Genomic DNA, 11,333 nt, shown 5'->3' with positions numbered 1-11,333 from the left:
GAGGCATGGGGGTTTTGAACAAGTCAGATGCACAGCTGCCCACGTAAAGTGAGCACTCCCTTGCTTTGAGCATCCACCTATAGCTGGCTGAATTCTAATAGGATTTCCAAAGTACAGGCTGCGTTTGGGAGCTCCCCAGGGGCAGGAGCAATGCCAAAACCTGAACAAATAATAACTCAGTAGAGACACTGCCATCATCCAAACAATAAACCAGCACAGTCTGAATAATGGAAATGACTGGCTGACTGGGACAAACGTTGCATACCAGCTTTTACAGATAATTCAGTGGGGGTCGGCCTAGCACATGGCCACTGTACAGCCTCTCGCTGTGCCTGCCACGTGCCCCCTTTGTGCTTGTGTTCTGTCTCCTGCTGAGAAAACTGGCACAAAGAAATAAATGAAATACTGATGAAACACATGGGATCAAACATGCAGGGATTTATTAATCCTTGGTTAGAAATCAGGCCCACTGTGCAGCTGCTGTTGATAGCTAAAACAGCAGGCAGAGCACGGAATGACTGAAGGATTTACCGGTTGCTGTGCATGTAACTTAATTTCCCCAGGATGGATGTGGTTGAAAGGGCACCCAATGCAGAACTGTGTGTTCTGGGTCTCCATCACATATATCCCGCTGGAGCGCAAGTCTCCCTCTGTAATGTGGCAAAGGGAACCTGACTTCTCGTTGCCCTCAATTCCAGCCAGTTAATATTCTTGGTCCATTAGTAGGGCATTTGTGGGTCACCATGTGGGCCCCCCAACATGTTAGATAAGCAGCCCTGGCTATTTGCACTGCTGGAACTTCTGCCAGAGGCCTCCTTTTGCTAAGGTTCTTCACTATTCCCCTCCAGCTCAGGGGGTGTCATCTGGAAGGGCGTGGAGTCTGCCTGAGGGGGCCAGGCTGAGGACGAGAAGAGCTGGAGTGCTTCTGTTTCTCCCCCTTTCCGGAAACATGGGCAAATAGCTGAGGCTGGTGCTTCCCTCGCAGCAGGAGCTCGCACTTCTCCAAACAGCTCTGGCAGGCAGGGAGCAGAAGAGAGAATGAAGGTGTCCATTGCAGTATCATGCGAAGCGCTGCACGTACACGGACGAGCCTTCGGAAGGTCCTGGAGTTTCCTTTGGATGTATCTGCTACCTCTAGGGTTAGTTGCAGAAAACAACGTCAGCGTCTTTGAGCCAGCGAACCAAAGTGCTGAAGATGACAACACAAGGGCTGCTAAAGAGGAGTCATGAGCCCAAATCACGCCTTGTGTTAAGTCTACTGTGTGCAGCTCTGGAAGCACAAATGGCCCTTAAGTGCCCTTCCCAGCCCTGGAGCATTCCCCCCTGCATGAAAGAATCAGCTCGTGCCACCCTTGCTCCAGCCACTGCCACAGGGACAAAGGGGAATGGCCAGGATGCCAGAATGGGTGCTGGTGGTCCTTTACACCCAGGACAGGTGAGGTGGCCAGAGGGCCTCAGGATCAGGGAGCACCAAGGTCACCATTGACAGTCCATTTCAGCTGCTCCCAGTGCTATCAGCCACCACTGAGATCTAGGCCATAGTTCCTTGTGAGTGAACATGCCAGGTAGTTGCCTATAGCATTGGCAGGGGCTATGGCCCTTTGAACAGGGATCAGATGAGTCTTGTTGTCAGGGAAAAGGTTTCGGAATCCACATTGAGAAATGGTACAGCACTCAGAACGTGGTCCTTTGGGAATCTGTACAACTGACAGAGCAGTTAACTCATCAATCCCTTCTCTCCTGAGATGACCACTCCACATTGATGATGTCCCCCAGGGAAGACATGCTCCCCTTTGTGCTTTATAGCTGTTGGGGGATCTGCTGCAGGGCCCTGGAGCACTTACGGGTTGGATTCCACAATCTGCAGAGCTTTGGGGACCTTGCTTAGGACGTTTACTCTCATCATCAGTTTCAACAGGCCTCTCTTCCAGGCCAGAATCAATGTCCTGGCTCCTGAGGAATCCCAGTAGGAGGGAAACACCCTATGGGGTGTTTCTTGGTTTTCCCCCCTACCCTTGTTTTCACTGCCGCCTTCTCCTGGGGTGGGGTGGGGGGGAGGCAGCCGAGGAAGAGGACTCTGAGGGGGTTGTTGGTGGAAATCTCAGGAGATGGTGTGGCCTTCTGAGGAGCTGGGGGATGGGGTGGGAGAGGAGCAGGGACATGAGACCCCTCCAGCCCACAGCCCCATGCGGGTATGCACTCTGACAGGGCTGTATGTAAGCCTTGGGGAGGAATAGTTTGTTGACCTCCACAGTGTGGGTTTGATCAGGACCCCTGTGGGGGAAAAGTAATGTCATGCCAGAGGCTGATGGGGAGTATATGGGACGTTGCAGGGTGGGTGGGGCAGTACCAGTGTTGGAGGAGGAGAGCAAGGAGAAGAGGTCCCACCACAAGTCCTACCTCTTTTCATTCTCCTCTCCCTAGTAAGGAGAAAGGAAGGCTGGTGAGGCCCACGCTAGAGCCTTCCGATCCAGCACCACTAGGAGCTGTTCTGAGACCAAACATGGAGGAGACTGTGGCAATTCCCTGCTAGAGCTGGTGCCAATCAAAGCAGGAGCATTGGAGGGCACTTTTCCCGCTCTCCAGGGAAGAAGCTCCCAGCAAACAGCTTGAAGTGGCTGCAAGCTCATCCTCTTCACCCCCAAGGCAGCTGCTGGACTGAGGCTCCGTAAGAGGCAGATCCTTTTACCACAGCTGCTGGGGAGCGGGCCTGGGGGTCAGGGTCCAGCTGTTCTTGCCACTCTACACGTCCCCACTTAGGATCACAGTTCAACAAGCTCCCATGCGAGGAGAGGGAAGGGGGAGCATGCTGCTAAGCCCCAGAAGACTAGTGGCTAGAACCTCAGCTCCACTGAAATAAACAGAGCTACGCTGATTTACACCAGGTGGGGAGCTGGCCCATGTCTCCCAGAGGAACAAGTGGAGATCATTCTCAGGGAGCCAGAGACAGCAGTTCTTGGCCTTTCACAGGCTCCTTTTGGGTGCCAAAAACCTTTATGAGAGCAGTGGCTGAGTGCAAGATGGGCATGGTTACCCAGAAATCTCTCTTCCAGGCCAACGGATCCCAGCATATAAGAATGGATTTCCATACAGCCCAGAAGAGCTTGTCTGTTTCAAATAGCAGATGAGACACAAAGTCTAGCAAAGCAAGAAGCTTACTCCTTCCATGGAGCGGGATGTCTTGTGATTAAACTACAGTGGGAAGGTGCCAGGTTGCACCCAATACCCCGAATTGTTTGAGTTCTTGTAATTCTGAGTATTTCTGAGAGTGCAGACTCTGCCTCCGTGGCAGCATTAGTTTGGGTTTTGATTGTTCTTACGAGTACAAATAGCTCTGAGCAGAACCTGAAGGAGCAGCTAATGCTAACACCACACATTCCTTCCGTACTAGAAAGTAAAGAAAGCTGCGGGTGCTGTGGAAAGACCCAAAAGTGGGGCAACAGAAATTCTAGCTAGAACTACATTCTGCCCTCCCTTAGACCAGCGAGGTCGATGGGGGCTCCTGGAGCTAAGGGAGGACAGCGTGGGCTCTCAGATTCAAAGGTGGGAGCCCACAGGGGCTCGGGCACACTATTCCCAAGCTTGCTCGCCTCCGATTTTAACCTTACACTTAAAAAAAAAATCCAATCCCCCTTCCCGCAAACCCTTCTCTATCCTGTCTCCGGAAGAGCCTTGCCCTATGGCCACGCCTCATCAGAGAGGTGGAGTTCAGGGGCAGAGGGATGAATATTTTCAGTTTGAATATTTCATCCCTACCTGAGGTCTCCGGGTGTTCCCTTGAAACCAGAGCATTGCAGTCAAGACAGAGTAACCTGCTCACAGGTTGGGGCCTGCACTGAGACTCCACTTAAAAGCAGATGATCTATCTGCCATAATGACCAGCTGCATCATGTCTGGAGCCCCCACTGTGGATAGTTTCAAACATGAAGTGAGAGTGACATTGAAGTGGCAGTAACTTGAACAGATGAAGATTGTTCACATCCCCACACCTGAGTAGCACAAACGTAACCGCATTGAACTCGGAGCCTCTGCTGTTGCACTGTGGATTTTCACAGCTGATACACTATCATCTCCCCTTTTGCAAATCTCTGACAACATTGCTACCTTCACTGTTCGGACATTATGCGACTGTCCAGCTAGGAAATTCTGTAAATTTTGTATATTATCTCACGGCAAATTATCACCTGCAAACCTCTAAAATGTTACATTGAAGAACATGTGCCCAGCTTGTGAGGATCCCTAATTTAGGGAACGAGCTTCATTGCTGGAAGATTTGTTAATACAGATTTTGTTTTCAGTAAATTTTGGCACATACCATTGAGCCTGTTTGGTTACTGATATACACCACTAGGATCCAGCAGTCTAAGTACTAACCAGAGCAAGCCTGGAATACAGACTGCACTGCTGGGGTCTGGGGGTTTTTTGTAAGCCATTTCCAAGGGAACAATTCTGTCTTACAGACAGGCCATCGGATTCTGTGCTTTGTCGGGAGCTATTATATATCCCTGCTACCTGAATATACTGCCAAAAAAAAAAAAAAAAAAGTGTAACATGGTCTGACATCTCCTGCTAAAAGAGACAATTATTCATCAGTGGAATTTAAAACAAATTGCTGGGCAGCATATTATGTAGCTGGCAGCTGCTGGAGTTGAAGCCATTCTAATAGGGAGCAGGCGAGAGGAGAAGAAATTAGAGTAATAACAATGACCTCAGTTAATAATTTATCATCAAAATATGACTTCAGTAGTCGAATACAGTTCAGAGTAAAAATTCCCAACGAGCATGCACATTTAGATGGATTTCCTTCGCAGGCGGAGGTGTTCCCTGCAGCTGGGGCTGTTGGACGATAAAGTGCTCCCAGGGGAGGAGAAACCAGTGGGATCCCTCGTGCTCAGGGAGACCTCATCGATTTTGTAAGAAATGGAATTATAGTAAACGGGATTGGTGTGGCAGCTGAGGGTCTCTGGATGGGAGGGGGCAGGGCTCCCACACAGCCGCGGTCTGTAGCACAAACACGTGCAGAAGGAAGGGACTCTGGCAGTGGAGTTTGAAGAATGGCGTCTTGGTCTATCAGCATCTTCCTGCATCAGTGGGATGAGGTTCATTTGACTTGTCCTGTCTTCTGTGGGTAGAAAAATAGCATCTTTGTTCTTACTGTCTTCCTTAGCTTTCAGATGGATGTTGTTCCTGACTCTCCTCAGGGATGCCCTCTCTTCTGCATCCCGCCTCTCATCTTCTGAGTTCATAGTCAAAAACCTAAGAACTACTAAGTTTAGGAAAGCACCAATCACAGTCAAACCGACCAAGATGTACATGAAGCTGAAAGCCACATATGGTGGCTTCTTCTGCAAAGCTTCGTTTTTCTGCAGAGCTACAAAGTCCCCAAACCCAATAGTGGTCAGCGTTATGAAGCAGTAATAGTAAGCATGGAAGAAGGTCCAGCCCTCAAAATAAGAGAAGGCAGCTGCTCCAACACACAGTGTCCCCATGCAAGACAGGAAGCCTACTAAGACCATGTTTTCCATAGAGACGTTAGTCTTCTTCATGCCCAGACACTTCTTTATTTTCTTCAGCAGTAACCGGACTACGGTGTTCATGCGTTCCCCAAGACTTTGGAACATAACCAGTGTGAGGGGGATGCCAAGGATTGCATAGAACATGCAGAAAACTTTGCCAGCATCTGTGCCTGGGGCAGCATGTCCATAACCTGCACCAGAAAGAGAGAAAGGCAGGCATTACTTAAACACACAGGAGCAATGGCATCCCATGTCAGTGTTGCAGGCCAAATTCCATCGCTGACAGATGAGTTTCTGCGGGGGGAGGAGCAATATTTGCAGACAGGTTTGTGCTTACTGAGATTTGGGACTATGCTCCCCTACGGGTCACCGATGCTGATCTCTGAATCACAACAGAGTACACTAAAGGATGGAGTTTCATTTAGTCTTTAAAGGGCTAAAGTTACCCCACTTGCACCCCATGATAGCCTGTGGGCTTGCTCTGGAGTATCTATGGGCAGGATTAGACCGACAGGGCCTTCTTCTCCTCCCAGGCTGGTTTAAGTCTACTGACTTCTATGTATTTTCTTCTGATTTATGCCAGGGGAACTGAGAGGAGAATCAGACCAAAGGCACTTTCATTTTCACTCTATTGCTTTAAATACAAAGTGTTTATTTCACTGAAGCACCATGAGCTGACCCCATCCCTACAGAGCTCAGAGAAGGATGAAGTGCCGTATTTTCGATCCTCACCAACACAGATTAAGATTTAATTTCCTTGTCTTGTTTGGAGGTTTGGAACTGCTGTACTAAGCAAGGAGGCGCATGATAATAGTAGGATAAGAACAAGGTACTCACTGAAGTCCTGATCTTAGCTGTATAAGCTTAATTGAAATTTGTGATCTCTGCCCCAGATGGAGAAGTAAAACTCAACACAAAAGAGAATTACACTGTATCCTGCAGTAACCACTATGGGGGCAGGAGGCCTCATTAAAAAAAACAAACTGTATTGAGAAGGCAATAGGTATGGAAGCTTCTTTTGTGGACATGTTTACATCCTAGAACAACAGTTAATTTAAGCAGGGTCAGAGCCAGTTTGTTTCCCTGCACTGCTGCATGGATTTTTGAAAACAATTATTTTAAAATTTCACTTTTTCCAGTTACTTAAACAAGTTGAAGAATATGGAAAAAATATTCATCAGGAGACATTCTTTTTCTTTCTTGTTCTCATTCAATACCATGAGTGGGCTTCACGTACGGTTGCACAGGGCAGAGCTTTTAGGGAAACTGTCCGATCACAATGATGGATTGATCAGGAGATGATTTACATACAGCTGTCTCTGGTAGATTCTCAGCTGCACCTTCCACTCCAGGAAACTGGATGGGGTTGCAAGACCAGGTATTACATAATTGACTGTGGTAAACTCATGACTGCAATATTCTAAGAGAGAGTTCGCTTCCCACTGTTTGTGTAAACACACATTAAGATCAAATGAGTTAAAATTACCTCGTCATTTACTCTGATACAATCAAACAAGCACCTGTTGCAGAACACAGAGCGGAATCAGGACTTGAGTGACATAGAAAGCTACTAGACCTTTTGCAGCAATCACCAGGTACTAGGATACATGAGAACGCTGTGGGAACACGAAGCGGTAAATAATGATCTAAAGCAGCAATGAGGTGGAGAAATAGCTGTTGTTCCCCCCAATACTCTTAAAAGAGGATATGACTGATGCTTTCAAATCGACAAAGGAAATGAGAGAGTAAACACTGATACGCCGACTGCTCGAAATCGACAGAAATGTTCTCTTTTGGGTCAAATGAAACATTTTGTTCAACCGCAAAAATATTTCTGCCTTTCAGTTCATCCAAAACTTCAAACATTTTGGTTAGGATTTGACTTGACAAGAATTTTTCCCTCTCAGAACTTTTCACAGCTCTTCCAGTGACATAAATGTGGATGAAACGTTTTGCTGAGTAAAGAGTGCTCTCTGCTCTGCCCTGAGACCACAGGGAACGGCACTGAAGAGTCACGGACACTTCCATCCATTTGAACGTTGTCAACAAGACTCTACAGGTACGCCTACACCGCAGCTGGGAGCAAGCCTCCCGGTGCGTCAGACGCACACTAGTGGGGCTCGAGCTAGCATACTAAAAATAGCAGTGTGGATGTTGCAACTTCGGCAGAGACTCGGGCTTGCCACCCAAACTCAGACTCAGGGGATGGGTGGGCTTGACTGCCAGACCTGCCACCCCAGTCACAACGTCCATGATGCTATTTTTAGTGCACTACCTGAGGCCCACTAGCACAAGTCTGTCTACCTGGGCTGGGAAGCTTGCTCCCAGTGGCAGTGTAAACATACCCTAAAATAAAGCACCCTAAATCCATCACTGTGCACAGGGAATGTGTGCAATCAACTAAGTAAAATACTTACCACTTACATTCTGATTTTCAATTGTGAAAGGGCTTTACATCTTTCCACTAAAATTTACCCTCTGTAAGGATTAAGCAATTAGCCAAGGTGACTGTGCGACGGTGAATGGCTGGGATTAGATCTCAAGATTCCCGGCTTAAGGCTACACTTGCAAGTAATAATTTCAGCTCAGCCAGTGCAAAGGGGCATTGGAACTTTATAGTGAGACTCAAAGGTGTGGTGGCTGGCAAGGCTCCCGAAAGTAGGTCTTCTACAATCAAACATCAGGGCTTTGAAGAGAAGATATGGCTGGAATCTAGGCCCCACTAGGAATTTTGCCTGGGGTCAGGGTTTCATGCATTGTACTGAGGGCCTTCAGGCTGTTCCTGGAGAACTCTCTCAATGGAGCACCTTTTAAAATGTTCACATTTGTACATTCCCATAGAGAGGAATAGGCTTTTTCCTATCAGGGTTCCCATTGTTCCCTGCAGCCCTTTTGCTACTGCTTGCAATGAAGTCCATCGGCCTGTGCTTAGCCATGACAGTATACTGTCACGTGACTGTGAGAATACTCACATTTTGCATAAATGTTTTGATAATATTTTGCATTTTCATAGCCCCGCCTATCATAGGATCTCAGGTAGCTTTGTAATCATCACAGAGCACTGGCGAAAGTACCAGAGAGTTAGATATTACTTTGCAATTATTATTATTCCCATTTTGCAGATGGGGAAACTGAGGTCACATTGAGTCAGCAATACAGCAGGGAGTGGAATCCATGGATGCTGCCTCCCAGTCCCTGTTGCTCCTCCGCTTTGGAATTGGTAAACCTGATTTTACACACCTCTCTGAAAAGGTGAAGACACTTAAATTCTTTGGCCAATTTCCAACATTAAAGTTCCTCTTAGCTCCCTGCAACAATTCAAAGGCTGCCCATTTCCACAAATGAGGTCTCGTTGCCCGAGGAGGGGGTGGGTGGGTGCAGACAGTGTGGGTGAACTCAGTGCACATGGAGAGGTGGGGGTGCAGGCAGCAGGGGTGTGCTCAGTGCCCACGCAGAGGTTGGTGCAGGCAATTGGGTTTATTGCACATGAGAACGAGGTAACATCACACACTGCACACCAGGGGAAAGGTGGCTTCTGAGTCTTGTTAGCATAATATCTGAAAGCAGAGATAAGGACATCATGGGCAGGCAGTGGGGATAAGAACTCCTAGCTGTTCAAAACCTTGTTCCCATGACTGCATGTGAGGGGGCTTCCTTACACCAGGGCAAGAAGGAGCAAAGCAGAAGAGTCTTTTTGCAGGGAGGGAAGGAGCCTGATGCTGGAGCCAGGGAGTGGGTGGAAGGTGCACAGAGCCTGACATGGATGCACTCTGATACCAAGATGAAAATAGCCTTAAATTCCAGAGTTTAGCGCTGTCCCCTGCAAGCTCACGGGATTCAGGGGGGCTGCTGATGGCTCCCAGGAGGAGACGCAGAAGTGAGCTGTTAGTGGTGCAGTGACCCTGGGGCTGGGGGAGAACACATGGGAAAGCGGGGGGGGGCAGGGGGTGACTCAGTGCCCATGGAGGGGTGGAGACAGGCGGGGGACAGCTCAGTGCTCAAGAGGGCAGGGGGATGGGGGCAGGCAGGGGGCGGCTCGGTGCCATGGGGGGGACAGGGAGCGGCTCGGTGCCCATGGAGAGGTGGGGGCAGAAAGAGTGGGAAGCGGCTCGGCGCACATGAGGGCAGAGGGATGGGGGCAGGCAGGCGGCCAGGTGCCCGGGGAGGGCTGGGGGCAGGCGGGGGAGGGGCTCGGTGCCCTTGGGGGGGCGGCCCGGTGCCCGGGGAGGAGCGGGGGCAGGCGGGGGGGGGCGGCCCGGTGCCCGGGGAGGAGCGGGGGCAGGCGGGGGGGGGCGGCCCGGTGCCCGGGGAGGAGCGGGGGCAGGCGGGGGGGGGGGGGGCGGCCCGGTGCCCGGGGAGGAGCGGGGGCAGGCGGGGGGGGGGGGGGCGGCCCGGTGCCCGGGGAGGAGCGGGGACAGGCGGGGGGGGGGGGGCGGCCCGGTGCCCGGGGAGGAGCGGGGACAGGCGGGGGGGGGGCGGCCCGGTGCCCGGGGAGGAGCGGGGACAGGCGGGGGGGGGGGGGGCGGCCCGGTGCCCGGCCCGACCCCGCACTCACCGATGGTGGTGATGACCGTGATGGCGAAGTAGAAGGAGCCGGCGAACTTCCACTGCCCGCCGGCGCGGTGCGGCTCGGCCTGCAGCACCAGCCGCTCCAGCTCGCGGTAGTCGTCGGCCGAGAAGCGGTACTTCCTGCGGAGCTCGCCCCGCTTCTGCTCCAGCAGCCGCCTGCGGCCGCTCTCGCCCTCCGACTCCAGCGCGTCGAAGACGGCGGCGCCCACCAGCAGGTAGGAGAAGATGCAGAGGATCAGCGAGACCGTGCGCAGGTTCTGCCGCTTCATGGCGCGGGGCGGCCTGGGGGGCGCTCGGCCGGGGCACCGCGCCGGGGACCAGCGCCGGCTTGCTCAGCCCCCGGCCGGCGGGCATCGCCTGCCGCATGCACCGGCCGCCAGCTCCCCACTGCGCTGGGCCCGGGTTATCGGCGCGTGCCTGCAGCGGGCATGCACCGGCCGGCGGGTGTCGGCTCCCCCCCTGCACCGGCTGCACGCACACAGCCCGGGCAGCGGCTCCCGCGCCGCCTGCAGCACCCTCAGGTGCCGGTCCCCAGCCCCCGCTGCGCGGTGCTGCTGCAGGGGCTGGAAGGTAGCGGTGCCCACGCGCCGGCTGCAGGGCCCCCGGCGTCCCCTCCTCCCGCACCAGGGGAGGGCTGGGGGGCCGGTCCCGGAGCCGCTCCGCCTGCGGCTGCTCCTCCCGCTACGTGCTCCCCCCTCCCCAGGCACGCAGTTGGATGCGCTTCTCCCAGCGGGGAGCGGCACGAGGGGGGGGGGGGGTGGGAGGAGCTTGCGGCTGTTTCCGGGCCGGCTGGGTGGACCGGACCGGACCGCCCCCTCCAGAACCACAGCCCTTTCTCTTCCCGCATCCTCAGGCTTTCCTGGCCGCATAGGTGCTGGTAGAACTAGAGGTGCGGGGGCTGCTGCTGCACCTCCTGGCTTGAAGTGATTTCCAGCCTATCCAGGGATTACAGTTTGGGTCAATTTTCAGAGTAGCAGCCCTGTTAGTCTGTGTTCGCAAAAAGAAAAGGAGTACTTGTGGCACCGTAGAGACTAACCAATTTATTTGAGCATGAGCTTTCGTGGGCTACAGCTCACTTCATGGCTCTCAGCACCCCCACGATAGGAATTGTTCCAGCCCCCCTGCTCAGGGGCACCTGCTGCCTCAGCACCTTCCACTGCTCTGCCCAACCAGGGAGCAGGTCCCCTACGCCCCCAGGCAGCCCCCACTGTGGCATCACCTCACAAATGTGTCATGGCAACCCACATC

At 52.4% G+C, this 11,333-nt stretch overlaps 1 protein-coding gene and 1 long non-coding RNA gene across 2 annotated transcripts in view; one reads left to right on the top strand and one right to left on the bottom strand.

The window, feature by feature from the left end:
• Positions 1-418: 418 nt before the first annotated feature.
• KCNK15 (potassium two pore domain channel subfamily K member 15) lies at positions 419-10,763 on the bottom strand. Its single transcript, XM_048819638.2, has 2 exons — positions 10,072-10,763; positions 419-5,707 (listed from the first exon to the last, which is right to left on the bottom strand). Exons 1-2 carry the CDS (start codon positions 10,352-10,354, stop codon positions 4,791-4,793), a joined length of 1,200 nt encoding a protein of 399 aa, XP_048675595.1. The 5' UTR covers positions 10,355-10,763; the 3' UTR covers positions 419-4,790.
• LOC142068822 (uncharacterized) overlaps positions 10,175-11,333 on the top strand; it is a 53,004-nt gene continuing 51,845 nt past the window's right edge. The window contains exon 1 of the long non-coding RNA XR_012664718.1: positions 10,175-10,300. This is a non-coding gene — a long non-coding RNA (uncharacterized LOC142068822). The remainder of the gene's footprint in view (positions 10,301-11,333) is intronic.

This window comes from Caretta caretta, chromosome 13, assembly GCF_965140235.1.
Source record: "Caretta caretta isolate rCarCar2 chromosome 13, rCarCar1.hap1, whole genome shotgun sequence".
In the NCBI taxonomy this organism is placed as follows: Eukaryota; Metazoa; Chordata; order Testudines; family Cheloniidae; genus Caretta; species Caretta caretta.
The sequence above is the reverse complement of the archived record's forward strand: the minus strand, read 5'-3'. Positions and strand labels throughout refer to the sequence as shown.

What these genes read in the sequence shown, in the direction of transcription:
- KCNK15 (XM_048819638.2), bottom strand. Translation starts at nt 10,354, where the DNA reads ATGAAGCGGCAGAACCTGCGCACGGTCTCGCTGATCCTCTGCATCTTC. An exon ending in CACGGTCATCACCACCATCG is followed by an intron (nt 5,708 to 10,071) that starts GTGAGTGCGGGG and finishes TTTCTGGTGCAG; the next exon opens with GTTATGGACATGCTGCCCCA.